The 18,876-nt window shown below is 37.3% G+C and overlaps 1 protein-coding gene across 2 annotated transcripts in view; it reads right to left on the bottom strand.

Annotated features, from left to right (window-relative positions):
• The window catches only part of LOC117416245 (metabotropic glutamate receptor 8), a 188,766-nt gene that overhangs the window by 120,319 nt on the left and 49,571 nt on the right, over positions 1 to 18,876 (bottom strand). For both annotated transcript variants that reach the window (XM_034027337.3, XM_059027229.1), the window contains exon 3: positions 7,567 to 7,783. In XM_034027337.3, the coding sequence (XP_033883228.2) occupies positions 7,567 to 7,783 (217 nt within the window). The remainder of the gene's footprint in view (positions 1 to 7,566; positions 7,784 to 18,876) is intronic.

The following is an 18,876-nucleotide window of genomic DNA, read 5'->3' as shown; positions in this document are numbered from 1 at the left end:
AATCATTAAACAGTTTTAGATACTGTGATGTTTTTTTTTTTTTAAAATCTGTGATCTTTAGTCATTTTTGCACATTTTAATTAGCAAGTGAACTGTGCCATTAGGGCCTTATCGAGCACTATATTCTGCAACTTTGGATACTGTTTTAATTCTGGAAACTGTGTCGTTGTTTTTTTGTTTTTTTTTTATTTTTTTTAAATAATCTTTTGCTAAGAAACAGGGGATTTTACAAACTGCTACAATACATATCAGATTTAAAAATATGTACTGTATTACAATCCATGTTTTGTCTCTTTTGGCAAGTAATATTTTCATTATCATATCGTTCTGAATTAAAATACTACTTCTGTTGAAAATATAGTACTGTACCAACAAAACCAATACAGTAAATTGGTTCGAAATGGAAACCTACTTATTTTAAAACACAGTCCTTTCAGATATGTATTTTTGATATTGTATCATTTTTGTGTTCCCTGAAAAACAGACAAAGGTTGGAACAGGTCAAAATGAAATAATCAGATATGCGTCACACACGTTTAACCGTCACTGAAGTCCAAATTTTATAGGGTCAGATATTTTGTGTGTAGAACTAGTTATATAAAAGACAAATTCAGACTGAAACTGTAAAATTACTGTCAGAATAGACTATCCCATTGATTTTGAATGAATACTTTTTAAAGAACATAAGACTAATTCATAATTCATTTTTTAAAGTCCACAATGAGCACTAATTCAAGGCCAAAATATTTTAGGTAAGCCTAATGCAATAAAGTATGAATGCATATATACATACAGAATTGTGTACATGGCAAGCCAGTGGGTAGAAAGCTACTGTATGTGTCTACTCACATCCATCAAGCATCTGCCTCAAAGTATCAAAGGATCAAAGAGACCTTTTTTATTATGCACGGTGCTTAAGAAGCCACACAATGAGACAAGCGCTAGGTTGATGATTTCCTTTATGTTGCAAAACATCCCACCTGCTGTTCGAATGGCCCCCTCCTGGTAAATTTCAATGGAAATGTCAACATTCACAGGGAGATTGGATGTTTTTGCTTCTTTAATCTGATTTATGGAAAAGCAAAATGGTTTGCAACTATTCTTGTTATTTCTCTGAAAAAATAATTACCTTTTTAAAAGGTAGCTAAATAAATCACTAACATTTCAAGGTGTAACTGTGAGCAGTTGTGGTTAAATGAAAAATGAAGAAATCACTTCTATTTTAATACAAACAAATCTTTTGCTCAGAAAATTTGAGTAAGGTTTCTAAACAAACCAGTATGTGTAGGTTTCTGTTAAAATGGTATCTATTTTTATGTGCGTTATGCAAGCTAGAGAATGTGTTAAATCTCAAAATTCGATGAAACACCACTATTAAAATAAATGTGTCATGTAAATGTATCCTCCAGTAAATAAGACAGAGACTAATGTGAACAACTTAAGTGGATCTAAAAGTATCTCTGAAAAAAGCTGCCTGACTTTCAATCACTTACAAATTAATCATTAATATAATTTAAGAGTATTATCCTTCAGGGAGAGGCTATTCCCCCAACTAAATCTAATTAGATGTGCATTGGTGTAATAGAGCGGCCATACAGACAGGCAGGTATCACACGACTAAAAAAATAATAATTTGGATTTTACAGCTTCAGAGCAATTTTATTTGAAAAACGGAACAGTCCTTTGCTTCCTATATAAAAATTAGCAGCTTATATACCCAATCAATTCTACCTAAATATTGTGTGGTGAGCAGGCGTTAAAACCATGTGATTGCCATTCACTTTATTCACTTTCAAAACGTGATGATAACATGTGATAAGAAGCCTTTTTTATCCACATACATAGCTGGCAGATCAATTAACTAAATAACTTATTTATTGTTTAGCCAAATGAGATCCCAGTTTTTCTATTCCAAGCACATTCTCACATGGGGACATGGCACATGCACAAACACCCAGATCCATGCAAAATATACAATATATACATTAAGCATGTCCCAGGACTTTGTCCTGTCACAGTCAGTCAACAAACAATGTGATGCATGATGTTTATGGTTTCACTCAGATTTCCAGACCTGCTTGTCTGATATAATAAGCTCAAATGCATGGTGAAAATTCTATTTTTCCAGCTGCAGGGGAAGGCAGTGCTGTCAATTGCCACATAAATAGTCAATGGTTTATGCTGAATTTATACCAAGGATGTTTCTTTTAAATGTATCACTTGATACAACTACTATGCATTTATGACAGAATGCTAAAAGCCTTTAACAAGGCAACTACTTTCAAAGATATCATTAATTGTTTCTGTGCACGTATTTGTGCACTTCTTAATTACTGAAAACTTAAGCTGATTAGATACAACACTTTAACGCAAAATAATGAACTGAAACTGTAGGCTTTCATTAAATATTTTTGGAACATTCACAACCTGAAGATATGAGTAATGGTGCAGCCTGTGGAGTATGAGTCAATGTCACATCACCAGGGCCAAAACTATTCTTAAGCAGGCTGCAGAGTAATGGCCCAAGCTATTTTTAAAAATACATAACCTTCAAATTGCCAAATACTGCATTTGCCACAGTGTAAACATAACTCAAAAGTAGAACATTTGTTCTGGTTAAATCATACCATTTTAACAACTGTTTATTATTTAAAAAGTCTAAGTAAAGCAAGAATGTGTTTAAACAATGTAATCTATACTTTGAAAAGATTGGCAAAGGTCATTTTAATTACAGGTAGTATTATCTGTGGCAAAAAAAAGTCCTGATAAACAGTTTGTTTTAATATTAATATTTACTAACTTAAACAGAAAACATTTTCCAGAGTTCTTCTGTGGTAGCTAAAGCACACTGTTTACAATAATCACATTAGGGTTTCAGGCTGTGGTGTAGTGGTGAATAAAAAGTGGGTAAACTCCCTTGTTTGGTGCTCCAGGCCAGGCAGTGGCATGGTAGGAACTTAGGTTGACCATTGTTTCTGGGTTTTTTAATTGGGTTTGGAGGACATCAGGACATTACCATGCGTTTCTGGCACTCTATTCAAATGACGACTGAACGTATTGCGTTACATGCACGAGTATATTAAAATAGTGCAGCTGGGAAATAATTACGTTATGCTAAGTGGGTCAAGACAGAGGGCGATTAACATGTGTTAAAAAAAAAAGAATCTTAAAAAAAATTAATTTGTTTATCGCAGAAGTTAACCATGATTAATTGACAGCCCTAAACAGACCCTCCATCCATCCATTATCTGTAAATGTTTAATCCTATACAGCCGGAGCCTAACCCAGCAGACATAGGGCGCAAGGCGGGACTACACCCTGGACAGGACGTAGTCCATCGCAGGGCAATTAGGGGCAATTTAGAGAGGCCAGCATGTCTGTGAACTGTGGGAGAAACATGTGGGAACATGCAAACTCCACACAGACAGACCCCTGAGGCCAGAATCGAACCCAGGAACCCTGGAGCTGTGTGGCAGCGGTGCTAACCACCGCGCCACTGTGCTGCCCCCTAAACAGAACATAGACAACCAAATCACAGAACACAAACAGAATACGCAGTGCAGTAGCCACGCCCCCGTTTTTGCGCTGCAGCTCTCTGCTGTCAGTCTCACGTACAACACAGCACAGACGCTCACAGTTAAAATATCTATGAATGAGTAAACTCTGTACCCTTATACAGTGCCTATAGAAAGTCTACACCCCCTTTCAAAATGTTCACCTTTTGTTGCCTTATAGCCTGGAATTAAAATGCATTTAAATAGTTTTTTTTTCATTTATCTACACATCCTACCCCACAACTTCCAAGTGAAAAAAATATTCTAGAAATTTGTAGAAAATTAATTAAAAATAAAAACTGAAATAGCTTGGTTGGATAAGTGTCCACCCCCCTTGTAACAGCAATCCTAAATTAGCTCAGGTGTAACCAATCGCCTTCAAAATCACACAACAAGTTAAGTGGCCTCCACCTGTGTTAAATTGTAGTGATTCACATGATTTCAGGATAAATTCAGCAGTTCCTGTAGGTTCCCTCTGCTGGGTACTGCATTTCAAAGCAAAGACTCAACCATGAGCACCAAGGCACTTTCAAAAGAACTCCGGGACAAAGTTGTTGAAAGGCACAGATCAGGGGATGGGTATAAAAAAAAATATCAAAGGCCTTGAATATCCCTTGGAGCACGGTCAAGACGATTATTAAGAAGTAGAAGGTGTATGGCACCACCAAGACCCTGCCTAGATCAGACCATCCCTCCTAACTGGATGACTGAGCAAGAAGGAGACTGATCAGAGAGGCTACCAAGAGACCAATGGCAACTTTGCAAGAGCTACAGGCTTTTATGGCCAAGACTGGTCAAAGTGTGCATGTGACAACAATATCCCAAGCACTCCACAAATCTGGCCTGTATAGTAGGGTGGCAAGAAGGAAGCCATTACTCAAGAAAGCCCACCTTGAATCCTGTTTGAAGTATGCAAAAAAAACACTCAGGAGAGTCTATAGCCATGTGGCAAAAAGTTTTGTGGTCTGACGAAACTAAAATTGAACTTTTTACCCTAAATGCAAAGCGTTATGTTTGGCGCAAACCCAACACAGTGCATCACCCAAAGAAGACCATCCCTACTATGAAGCATGGTGGTGGCAGCATCATGTTATGGGGATGTTTCTCATCGGCAGGGACTGGGGCAATTGTCAGGATAGAAGGGAAAATGAATGGAGCAAAATACAGAGAAGTCCTTGAGGAAAACCTGCTGCCCTCTGCAAGAAAGCTGAAACTGGGACGGAAGTTCACCTTTCAGCATGACAACGACCCAAAGCACACAGCCAAAGCTACACTGGAGTGGCTAAGGAACAAAAAGGTAAATGTCCTTGAGTGGCCCGACCTAAATCCAATCGAAAAATTTGTGGCATGACTTGAAGATTGCTGTCCATCAACGCTCCCCAAGTAACCTGACAGAGCTTGAGTTTTGTAAAGAAGAATGGTCAAATATTGCCATATCTAGTGTGCGAAGTTGGTAGAGACCTTCTGCAAAAGACTCACAGCTGTAATTGCTGCCAAAGGTGCTTCCACCAAGTATTAACTCAGGGGGGTGGAGACTTATCCAATTATGATCTTTCAGTTTTGTATTTTTAATATATAACTTTTTTCTCAATAAAAACATTTTTCCCCTTAACAGTGTGGAGTATGGTGTGTAGATAAGTGGAAAAAAATCCTCATTTAAATGCATGAAACAAAATGTGAAAAAAGTTCAAGGGGGAGTAGACTTTCTATAGGCACTGTATGAGAAGTTGGTAAACGCTATATTGCCCAAATTTAAAGTGGGTAAACGCCATTTACCTGCGTATACCCTCGACTACACCATTGGTTTCAGGTGCAGTTACCTGTAATTGATTAAGCAATCTGTTTATTAAATGGCAGCTCAGTGAAGGATATACTTTCAATATGAGCAAAAAAAAAAGAAAAAAAAACAGGAACTGCATCAGAATGAAAAAAAAAATAAAGCCTCCAGACGGGACCTGGAAGAAACATTGTGTCACCTTAGTTCTACATCAAAAAACATGGCCTGGTCAAAAAGAACAGACGTCTGTCAAGTCACTACAGAGCAGTCTGCATAAAAGTGCCATGGCTTGCAACGGGGCTCCGACATTTCAATAAATATAGCTAGCGGCTTGTGTTCTGCATGTAATGAGTCTATTTGGATTCCACCAACTAGACAGGGAAACTAACTTAGAAGCCTATGGGCATTATCGCATTTCCAACTCTTTGGAAATTGATTAGTGGTCTCCAGTGTAAGCCACATGATGATTTGAACACTTTTCAAGCAACCTTCTTCTCATGGTTCATGCAGTATATCTTTTTGAAAAGGACATTTGACTTTTTATTTTCCCTACATTCTTCCTCAAGAAGGGAGGGAGATTGCAGTGTATTATTAATCTCTTGAACAAGCAGCATGATTTCATGGATCACCTAGATCTTGGTTTTTAATGTAAAATATCAAGGAAGATTAACAGATTACAGGAACATAGTGACAGCCCACAAATTACATTTCCCAAATATTCTATCAATCTGCTAAAGGCTGGATGAGTGTTATGCGATATAAATGGGGGAAGTTGCAGAAAAACAAAAGAAAAACAGGTTGTTTCCTGCTGGTTTTCTAAACCATTTGCATTACTCTTTTGCATTGTATTTAAATAAACACAATATATTACAGGCTTGATATTAAATTATTCCTGAGCTGAATGCAAATTTTACTGAAATAGATAATATATACAATTATCTTGCTGTGCTTTAAAATGTATTATATTTAACCACAGATTTGACCAAATGCTTCAGGGTGGAAGTCTCACAGAGAGGGTCAACCAGAGACAACTCCTCATTGCATCGGTTCTTCCTCTACCAGGAAATAAACCTTCAGAGATAAACACCCCAGCCACTACCGCAAAAGTCACACCTACACAAGTACCCCCACAGGCTTACTCCATATGCTCAGGTGCTGTAGTTGCTGGCATTTCCCCTGCAGTCAACCAGCCAATAACACCCATAGTAGAATCCTGCTTTGGCATTTTGATAATTTTAAAATGTGAAAACAACTGAATAGCAAGCAATTAGGATACAGATTTACAATGACATTCCCAAAAGTAAAATATATACAGTCACAGTAGACGTGTCATTTTTGGAATTATTTGTATCTTTATGTTGTATATCTTGCTTCGTACTCCAGGCCAGGCACTATTTTCTTTTAAGGTTAAGTGATTTTCTGAAAATTTTGTGTTGTTGCTTACAAAGTATGTTTCTTCAGGGGCACAGAAAGTACCGTATTCCTTCAAATTAAGAAGCACTTTGAAGAGAAGTGTTTACAATTTCAGTGTTTATAACAAACAGTGCCATCTAGGACAGATCGGAAATGCTGATCAGACTCCCATATTTTTCAACATGCCAAGCAATAGTTCAAAATTGGGAGGAAAACAGATGTGAGTAATCATGACTGGAAATAAGAAGCAGCACATATCTCTAATGCCCTGTGTGATAGCAGACAGATGTAAACTGCCTCCATATGCATAATTGAGGTGTTTGTAAATGCATATTTATTTGATGTTTTATTTTTTCCTCAAATTGAGGATGGGAAACTTGGGCTGCATCTTAAATTCGGAGGCATCTTAAAGGAATATGGTTCTCTATAGGAAAACAGCACATTTGTTTTGTTTAACATCCTTAGTGAATACAATAAAGAAATAGCTACACATATTGTAAATACACACAAACTTTTCCACTGGTGTCACCATGGTTTCATACTGAAAAGACTATTAAAGACTGTTAAAGATCAGAAAGGACATTCTTAAAGATCTGGTTCTGCTTTTAATGATATTGCACTTCAGTAAAAGAACACCAAACAGTGACATCTGAATGTGTCTTCATTGTGCAGAAGCATTTATAAAGCATCCAGCTTCTATATATGAAGGGAGGGTGATTTCTAAGATGAGCACCTGCTAATTATTCCATGATGGGAATATGGTATTCTGTGAGACTTAAGATGAGGAAGCCTGAATACAAAACCTGATAAATGGCCACTTACCAGACTCTCTTGAGATCTGTATAAATGCATCCACGCCACTCTCTCCATAGTTACCCTCAGAAGCCAGGGTCGACACAAAATTCCACCCCATATCTGTGACAATATCAAGCATGGCTTGTGCTTGATACGAGTCGGGTGGAACCACTCGAGAGAAAAAGTCATACCTGGTGTTGTCACTCAATTCAGGGGCTGTAGATGCATAGCTTATCTGAGGTATCTGTTGATTAAAAAAGAGGGGTACAGTGAGTCACTGCTTTCTTATTCAAAACACAATAAATTACAGATAGGCAGACCGATTGACAATAAGAGGAAATCTCAAAGGCAAGCAGAATAAAGAGACTGAGGCACAGATTTCTAAAAGGACTGCACATGTTTTACCACCGTAAAACAGGCGCTGAGGGTCCTGAATTGTTGGATGGGATTTATAAAACACATGCAATGGCGTAAACACGCAATTAAAACATGCTTTGTGGGGGCAATGTCTCTGTGCGCTTTAGCCCTTCATGCATATGTAATTCTGTATATGCATATGTAATTCTGGGGGGTTTCTGAATGAAACCGCTAAAATTGGAAGGGGATTTTGCAAATGAGGTCTATTAAATATTCTGTCTAATTTATTAAAGCTGCCAGTAATTGCTTGATTATTTTAAGAACTCTGAAAAGCAGGTGTTAATTTGCCACAGTCAGACAGTAGGCTATATAAAAGGCAAGGTGATGTGGGAGACTTGTCTGCAGCAAGAAGGAGACATCGTTGATTGATTTCATGTAAAAAGTCCAAGATGTTACTCTCGGGCAACACAGCCTCATTTTTAATTCACACAGCAGAAAGCTGCCATTTATACAAATACCATCCAATCATGTAATATTTATGAATAAATGGTAATTTAAAAAAGTCATAAATTATTAGTTCAGAGGAGAACATGGATTTTTCATGTTCAAAAACCCTTTCTGAGGTATAACTAATGGGTTGATTTGCTCAACCTATACTGCACCAGGATAAGCCACAGATGAAATACACAGAACTGTTCTACAGCACTGGGGGATCACGCTGGATTACATTAACCAATTATTTTTAATGGCAATCCTGGCATAACCACAGATAGTTAATGCAATCCAGGGTGATTTCCTAACGCTGAAAAAAAATGCTCACATGAAATCCAGCTTTGGCTTATCAAATGTTTGGGGAGAATACAAAAACATATAGTTTTAAATAAAATATAATAATTCCCCAAATTTTACATTTTCAACCCCCCACCCCCCACAAAGGACCTCCCTAACCAATATCAGTCAGATAAAACTGCCGATCTCCAGGCCTGCACAGTCCTCTCCCCAGCGCCATGGACCTGAGCAGTAGAAAGTTCCATATAAATTATATCAAGAAAGGCAAGGGTCCATTGACGATAGGGGAGGGAATGTGGAGGTTGCCAACGAAGAGCTATCATTTTTTTAGCTGCTGTGAGACCAGCCAGCCAGATCCGTTTCTGCTGCAATGATAGATCGAGGAATGTGTCATCATTCAGTAATAATATCTTAGCAGAGCAAGGGATATTCTTCTCAAGAACAGTGGACAGAGCTGAAGAGACCCGATCCCAAAACACAGCAACAACAGGACAGTCCCAAACCATATGTAAAAAGGAGTCAACGGTATCTAGGGCACAGTATGCACATGCAGGGATAGGGATAAGTTTCATTTGGTAGCGTCTGTGAGGAGTTAAATAAGTTCTATGAAGGTAATTAAAATGAATCAGCTGATGGTTTGAATTTTTGGAAGCAGATCTTAGATTATCCCAAATAGTTTCCAGGCAGATTTCTTCATTTTCAGTAGATAAATCCCTATTCCAGATACTGTTAACCACCAAAGGTTTATACGATGACTTAAGGAAATTAACATAAAGTGAGGAAACCAGCCCTTTAGTTTTCCCCCCTGTGTCTAACATGTCATGTAGTACATGTGAAGGCAGATCTGTCCCCCAGGGAACCCCATAGGCACGCATTGCAGAATAAAGCCGAAGGTAAAAGAAGAAAGAGGTACCTGGCAAGTCGTATTGTAATTGTAAATCTTGGAATGTGCGAAGGTGTTTATCTTTGCAAATATCTGCAAAAATATGTACCCCCTTGTCTCTCCATTGTGGAAATAAAAAGTGGGAACTGCCTGACAGGAGAGCGAAATTATGAAGAATTGGAGTATGAGAGAACCATTTGGATTGGTGTTTAATATGCTTTTCCACTAAGCGCCAAATTGTAATTAAATGAGAGATTACAGGGCCAAAACGAAGTTTACATACCTTCACAGGAACAGCTGAGTAAAGTAAGTCTTGGAGTCTATGTGGATATACTAGATTTTCCTCTAACGGTTGCCATGAAACAGTAATTGGGTGAAGCATAAATGACCAAAAATAGTACTTAAAGTTTGGTAAAGACAAACCCCCAGCGGATTTCTCACGCTGCAAAGTAGACCACCTGAGACGCAGATGCTTCCCCCTCCATATGAATTTAGAAATCATAGAGTGCAATTTATTCCACTATCTAGTAAGTGGAGCGAGAGATAGCATAGAACTAAAGAAATGAACACGTGGAAGTACATTCATTTTTATTGTGGAGATGCAGGCTTGAGGTGAGATAGGGAGATGCAGCCATTTATTTAAATCAGATTCCACGTGTTTAAATATCTTATTAAAATTAGTTAGTGTGGTAGACTGCAAGAAGGGGAGAATGTCTACCCCAAGATATTTAAAATGTTTAACCACCGGAATGTCTAAAGGTAAAACTATATCCTTCATTGCAGCATTCAAGGGCATTAGAGCAGACTAGACCAATTCATTTTGTATCCCGAAAACGAACTGAAATCATAAAAAATAGACAAAAGGTGGGGGAGTGACTGGGGAACATTATTAACAAATAGCAATGCATCATTGGTATAAAGTAAAATATGGTGCTGTGTGTTATTGAGAGTAATAGTGGAATGAGTGGTAGATTGGAGGATAGCCTGAGCTAATGGTTCAAGTGACAAGGCAAACAGCAGAGGGGATAGCAGGCAGCCTTGACGAGTACCCCTGGAGATAGCGAACTGGGGTGAGCATTTACTACCTGTGAGCACCACCGCAGCACCAAGAATTAATTTAAAATCACACAGGTGTAATAATATTTTGGTCAATAATTTAAAGAATTCCAGATCAAATACCGTTGGGGCGTACACCGATACACAGGTGACTTTTTGACCTGAAATAATAGTTTTAAGACAAGCCACTCTCCCAGCTCGATCTCCCTCTGTACCCAGAATAATAATCTGGATATTGTGGCGCAATACAATCAGTGCGCCTTTCGTTTTGTTTTCTGCAGAGGAGGAAGCAGCCACATAGTAGTATTTACTGGCTAGTTTGGGTATGTCTTGTTGTTTAAGATGAGATTCCTGAATCAAGCAACATCTATTTTTTTCCTACGTATTAAATCTAGGCAAGTAGCTCGCTTATTAGAGGAATTTAAACCTCGCACATGCCAAAATAATATTGAAAGATTAGTCATGGGAGTCAAAAATAAATTCTACAGTCATAAACATGTAAGTATGACATCGAAAATGGTACAGGAGGACGCCACCACCCCCCCCCCCCCCACCCCCCCCCCCCTTTCCCAGATCCACCATCGCCACCCCCTCCCTCCCCAAAGCTCACCCACAGACATGAAATTCCCAAAACATCAAAAAGAAAAAAACAAGGTAAACATGCCTGGTAGATACCCTAACATGGCAATCAGCCGAAGCTTAAAACAGCTAAGCCTTGTAGAACATGCCATAAATAGAACCCACTTAACTTTGGTTGGAATGTAACCAAGCTGTAAGAGCTAACACACTAAAACGCCTATGCAGTAAGAAATAAACTGAAGGTCAGTAAATACTCATCAATCTTATCGGTAACATCAAAAACAGATATGTGTCTATATATATATACACACACACACACACACATATACACATACCTACACACGCACACACATAATAAGAGTAATGCGCACAGGACAACATTTTTCAGTTTGTTATATATACCTACAAATAAAAACATACTAGATGCCCGTCTACTCACATATCAGATTAACTTCTTAAATAAGCCACCTTTAAGCAAATATCTGTATAACTGCGCTATTACTCACGATTATGGTTACTGAAGTAATCGGGTGAGTTGATAATCAGGCCATTAGGTAAGAACAAAAAAAATGATTAATAGGTGAAGAACAATACATACCTATATATACATGTACACACGCACAGATATATACATACACATATATAACAATAGAGAGAAAATACATTATTAATAATAATAATAATAATAATAATAATAATAATAATAAACCAAACGTTGTATGTCCAGAAAGAGCCTGAGGATTCACAGTTTCAAGGAGCAGTCAGTCAGCTTACATCAGGTAAATAGGAAGTTCAAGTTTGCCTGGTCAAAAAACAGCAGTAATAGATGCTGTATTGCAAAACAGTGCTCATAGATTCAACTTTATATACTCAGGATCAAGCACTAGAGGGCCGACAAAACCCACACAGCGGAGATAGGAGTTCAAAACAAAACAGTAACATATTAGTTCACTGATCACTGTGTAGTCAAAAGCCAGAGCACAGCGGCAAAACGAAAAGAACAGCTGTAGAAAACACCATATATATATATATATATATATATATATATATATATATATATATATATATATATATATATATATATATATATAGTTAGGTTATGGAGGAGGGACGTTGCTTCTAGAGATGTGCACGAAAAGCCTGCGTTTCCTCTGGTGTGTTGCACAGAGTTTGCACTCCCTTGTGTATAATTCTAAGTCGAACTGGATATAGTAAAACATTCTGTACTCCATCTTGGCGTAAAGACATTTGGATTTGTGAAAACTTTCCTGCGCAGTGCAGTGGCTTTTGAGTAATCTGGAAACAACAGCAGTTTAGCCTGACCGCATGTAATCCGGGAGTTAGTTTGACGAAAGGCTTGGGTTATCGCTTGTCTATCCGTGAAGCGAAGTAGTTTGAAGATTAGGGCACAAGGTCTGTCCCTCTGTGTCTTGGAACTGCTGTATATGCAATGCGCCTTCTCTATTTCTATAGGGCTCTGTGCAGCTAAAGCGGGGAGCCATTTTGGATATGTATAAGTTCATCAAATGAACCCCTAAGACAAGTAGTCAAATGATTTGGCAACTGGTTCAGTGTTGAATATTCTTTCAAAATTCAGATGACAGTTACATTTCATTTACAAGAATTGGACACACATAATAATTGCAATAACACTGTAATTACATTGTAAATATACAACTAGATGTGCAAATACAGTATCTTTACAAAAGACACCATCAACTGCCAATATTTTTTATATTGTAGTAAAGCATATTATTCCGTGTTATAACAGTGTAAAAACAATATAAATATGGACATTAACAGTTTTACTTAAAAGTAAATTGTTGTTTGCCAATCTATTGATTACATGCTAATATTGAAGTGGATAGAGATCCAGGGCTTGAAATTAACGGCGACCATGCAGCAGTTATTGCAGGCGCCCTTCTCAATTGCCACAGTGCCTCTTAAAATGTGTGTCTATTCACGGCCATTATGGCTGCAGTGACCTTTCAGCTACAGCAATTAGAGACACCTGTATTAGGAAGTGTTTGGATCCAAACAATATCATGATTACGTGATTTGCATGGTGAAGTCGCATCAGAAGGAAAAAAAACAACAAACCAACAGCCAACACTACCATTTCAAGCACATGGATTTGTACTGTGCGTAATAATGCCATCTCAGAAAAGAGTCCAGAGAAACAAAGCAGTAAGCCTTGCTAAATCTGCACAAATTTTTTTTTGCAAAACTTGATAATTCTTTCAGTAGTTTAGAAATCTTTACGATACTTACAAGTGGTTTTCTTTCAGGTTTTAAAAAAAAAAATTACTTAAACTAACTTGAATATGTTTCAGTTGCCGTTATCCCCTTAACAGTTTGAATGTCCTTCTTTTTACCACAACGAAACCAAAATGGCAGGAAATACTTTGTATTACAGTGTTTATTTTCATTATTTGTGCGTCTTATGATAAAGATACATTTTAGTTTTTTCAGTCTATCCATTTATGCAGCACAGCGACCCAGCATTTTGTATGTTACACACAGGAACGAGATTTCTGAGTTTAGTTTGTTAAACTCAGTCAAACATATACTATTAAAATTTAACAAAAATGGTCCCATGGATTAATGATAAAAGTCAATGCAGGGAGCTATGTCCTTGCAGGCTTGAATCTAGGCTGCTGGTTGACAAAAGAAAACAGCAATTTCTGAATAAATAGTTAAGTTAAACCGTGTTGTTTCTTTCTGTGGTCAATAATTAGCGTTATGTATGAATCCTAAGGTAAATTACACAACATCCTACACTTTGGCCTTGACTTTGTTTAGTGGCATTGGTGTCCTGTGGCAGTGTGGCAGAGCAGAAGCATGGGTATGTGTGTGTGGTGAGGAATATTGGGTGGCATGGAGGGAGTTAGAATCCTCTTTGAAAACACATGTGGGAATGTGGCTGGAGCTAGTAATTGAATAAATGATTAAATGATCAGCCACAGGTATATAAATACGGTGATCACGGGTGCTGAAATGGTTAGTGTTGAGGATTAATGTCGGTGTTCATGGTGAAGGTGAGTGTTTTGCATTCCGTGATGTGCTGTCTGTTTCGTTTACATTTGCATGTGTTTTTGTCAAACATTTTGTTTCAGCCCTTGTGTCCTTTGACCAGTGTGGTTTTGCTAGTGGTTGTACTGTTTGTTTTTGTTTATTTGTTTATTTTAAAGGCGCATTAGCACATTCCAACTTGCAGCTTCTGTCTCTGTGTACTACTTCCTGATATTCACCAGCCTGGGCTGTGACGTCATCCTGTCACAGGCCCTCTACAAATTTATTGAACTGAAGGCCATTCTGCCCTGGAGAGACATCTAAATTCTAAAGGTAGCTCATTGGTCCATGTAAGAAAACAATAAAGGACCAAAACCTATATATTTCAAAGTGTGCAAAAGGCATGCAAATTACCATCCAATTTGCCCAACGTGGAAACCAGACCTGCAGCTTTCCCTCTACTGAGTGTTACTTACAATAGACAGAAGTTTCTAGCGTCATAATGAATACAGACGTGCTCAAATTTGTTGGTACCCTTACAGCTCATTGAAATAATGCTTCATTCCTCCTGAAAAGTGATGAAATTAAAAGCTATTTTATCATGTATACTTGCATGCCTTTGGTATGTCATAGAATAAAGCAAAGAAGCTGTGAAAAGAGATGAATTATTGCTTATTCTACAAAGATATTCTAAAATGGCCTGGACACATTTGTTGGTACCCCTTAGAAAAGGTAATAAATAATTGGATTATAGTGATATTTCAAACTAATTAGTTTCTTTAATTAGTATCACACATGTCTCCAATCTTGTAATCAGTCATTCAGCCTATTTAAATGGAGAAAAGTAGTCACTGTGCTGTTTGGTATCATTGTGTGCACCACACTGAACATGGACCCCAGAGAAAGCAAAGGAGAGAGTTGTCTGAGGAGATCAGAAAGGAAATAATAGACAAGCATGGTAAAGGTAAAGGCTACAAGACCATCTCCAAGCAGCTTGATGTTCCTGTGACAACAGTTGCAAATATTATTAAGAAGTTTAAGGTCCATGGAACTGTAGCCAACCTCCCTGGGCGCGGCCGCAAGAGGAAAATCGACCCCAGATTGAACAGAAGGATAGTGCGAATGGTAGAAAAAGAACCAAGGATAACTGCCAAAGAGATACAAGCTGAACTCCAAGGTGAAGGTACGTCAGTTTCTGATCGCACCATCCGTTGCTTTTTGAGCGAAAGTGGGCTCCATGGAAGAAGGCCCAGGAGGACTCCACTTTTGAAAGAAAAACATAAAAATGCCAGACTGGAATTTGCTAAAATGCATATTGACAAGCCACAATCCTTCTGAGAGAATGTCCTTTGGACAGATGAGTCAAAACTGGAGCTTTTTGGCAAGTCACATCAGCTCTATGTTCACAGACGGAAAAATGAAGCTTTCAAAGAAAAGAACACCATACCTACAGTGAAACATGGAGGAGGCTCGGTTGTGTTTTGGGGCTGCTTTTGGAAGACAGATTTAAAATAGACAACTTGTTGCTCAAATATGCAGCTGTGTAGGGCCTGAGGGATACAATAGAGGACTATAGATAATTCATAGATAGCATGCTGTAGCAACCTACATCCCAATGTATTCTTTTCATTTTATATGCTGAGTTTCAATTTTATTATCCATGTTTCCTAATCAACAGAGTCTAACTCAGAAATTGACTTTTTCTAAACGAAAGAGAATGTATCCACTTGTTAGACAGCCAAAAAGATTAGAACGCGCGTATACGCTGCGACCACAGTAGGGTTTTGTAGCTCTAGCTAGATGGTTTTAATGTGCTGTTCTCGAGTCAACACAGTGTAAAAAATCTGAATGGCGTGGGAATGTTTTAGGTTTTTTTTTCAGAATGGCTGTGCAAATTCACTACAAGTGTTCATATGGGTAATTAGGGACAGCTGTTTAAGATGTACCACAGCTGTCCTGAGCTGGAGGCATTCTACTGCATAGGTGTAGCATTGCCTTGAAAAGGCTTGCCAGTTCCATCACTTACAGTGTTAGTGTTTGTCTAGCCTGAAGAGGGATGATCAAAGGAATTATCACGGAGCTGCCAGCTACATTGGGAGATATTGGTTAGAAGTGGGCAGTACAAGGTAGTAACAGCAGACAAACCCCCATTTTTCACAGAAGGTGTATCCAAAGCTAGAAGACTATAGGGATCGAGGGGTTAAAAGGCTCCAGACAGCAGCAGATTACCATGGACAAAAATATACAAATGAAAACATGTTTCTATTTGTTGTACATCATCACTAGAAATAATGGCCATATTTCTTAGACACATCCATATTTACATTACAAAGTCTTGGCAAATTACATTAATTTATACAATTACTGTACCTATTAACTGGAAGCGTTTAATGAATTAAATGTATTTATTTTTTATTTTTTATTTAACAAATCCAAATGTATTCTCCGCTGAATACCATTTAGCAACAGTTCTAAAATACTAGTTGTGGGCATCCAGATGTCTAAGCAGTCAGGGTGCAAACAAAAAGGACTGAGTGGTTTTAAAGCACATTTAAACAGCAGGTAGTTCTGAGTCGTATGAATGTTTAATAAAGTAATTTAGGTTGTTTACATCATAGAAAGATTCTGCCTCAGATAAAATATTTTTTTCTTAAAAAAAATACATGTAAGGGAGAAAAGATACAGCTATCAGTGGTGGTTTGCAGCTATTCATTGTCCAGCCTTGAAGTGTTTGGTACCTCTGTGTGTAGTTTTCAAAATGAAAGTTGGCTCCTAATAGAGCTTTCACACTGAGAGAACTGACGTTATGGTGATATATGATTTTATGACGGAACTAATTAACCCCATAATAGTTATTTATAAATAAATGAAAAGCACATTATAGACAACTAAAGTATTTGATGATAATAATAATAATAATAATAATAAAAAAAATAATAATAATAATAATAATAATAATAATAATAATAATAATAATGATAATAATAATAATAGTCAGCAGATATATGCTGTCTACTTTATCATTATACTTTATCAGTAAATAAAGAATGTATATTTTGAATTTAAGATTGGCAGGGATGGGGTTAAAATAGCATTTCTGCCAAATCCTTGTGCACAATGTGGCTGGGGCTTGATTGATTAATTGTGGATCAATTAAGCCCAGCCCCAGGCTGTAAAAGGAAATCCAGTGCCTTTGTTTGGGAGAGGAAGTGTTTGCTGAGAAGATGTAGTGTTTGCTGAGAAGATGGAGTGTTTGCTGAAAACTGTTTTAAAAAAAGTGCTTTTGTTTATTTGCTGTTCACTGTTAACTTGTTTTCCTTTGCATTTTAAGTTTTTCTTTTTTTATTTAACTGTTCACCATTTTTTGCTTTGGAAGTAAAGGGATTAGCCCTCCTTATTAGGTAGTCTAATTATTGTATAGTTAGTTATTATTGAATACTGGCAGCAGTGTGGAGTAGTGGTTAGGGCTCTGGACTCTTGACCGGAGGGTCGTGGGTTCAGTCCCAGGTAGGGGACACTGCTGCTGTACCCTTGAGCAAGGTACTTTACCTAGATTGCTCCAGTAAAAAACCCAACTGTATAAATAGGTAATTGTACATAAAAATAATATGTAAAAAATAATGTAATTGTATGTAAAAAAAATAATGTGGTATCTTGTAACAATTGTAAGTCGCCCTGGATAAGGGTGTCTGCTAAGAAATAAATAATAATAATAATAATAATATAGTTAGTGCTTTTCACAGCAAGGGTTTTTGTTTGTTTCTTTTCTGAGTGAAAGTATTATTTGTTATTATAGGAACTGTGCACTGAGTGTGCTAAAATAAATATGTGCAATAGCACTTTTCTCTAAAATATCTTGTGTCATCTGTCTGCTTCACATTGGTTCCTACTTAAATATATATACAGTGTATATATATATATATATATATATATATATATATATATATATATATATATATATATATAGCACCGAAGTACAGGAAATCTAGTAAATCATGGAAAATCAGCTACAGTAAGTATGGTATAGTTAAAACTATAGTTAACCACAGGGAAGAATTAAATTCTATAATCATAGTGTAAGTTCATTCATAAGGAAAAAAAGATCACACTATCCTTTTGCTTCTATAAAAGTGAAATAATATGTAATTATAACCTTCTGAAACAGCAGGAAGTAGCAGCCACTTGCCTTTTTAATTACATAGTGGCATAGGGGCAGGAAGTTTCAAGGTAACAGCCAAAACAGTGTTGCCAGGTCCGCGGTTTTCCCGCGGAATTGGGCTAATTCAAAAACACAGTCGCGGGAAATAGTCACGAGTCACGGGCTGATAATGTAATTAAATTGGTGGTATAACTTTAAAAGATTGAACTGTTTTCGTGTTTTGCAATATTGTTTGGGGTACAGTACCAGCATTTATATTTCAATAAAGGGATCACGCTATAATTCGGTTGCTGGCCTGGTATGAATTTGTCCCTTCAGAGCTTCCGTACGAATTTGTTGATAGATGTGTGGATGAGCTGTAGTACTGGGGCTTGTAGTTTTTATCAAATTTATACTAGGTATCTTTTGTTACGAAAGCTTTTTTTATGCATAGGCCTATGTGTTAATAAGCTTCACTTAAAACAAATAATTGGGCTATTTTTGGGCTTTTTTTTAAGTGACT

This window comes from Acipenser ruthenus, chromosome 7 (assembly GCF_902713425.1).
Source record: "Acipenser ruthenus chromosome 7, fAciRut3.2 maternal haplotype, whole genome shotgun sequence".
Classification (NCBI taxonomy): Eukaryota; Metazoa; Chordata; class Actinopteri; order Acipenseriformes; family Acipenseridae; genus Acipenser; species Acipenser ruthenus.
The sequence above is the reverse complement of the archived record's forward strand: the minus strand, read 5'-3'. Positions and strand labels throughout refer to the sequence as shown.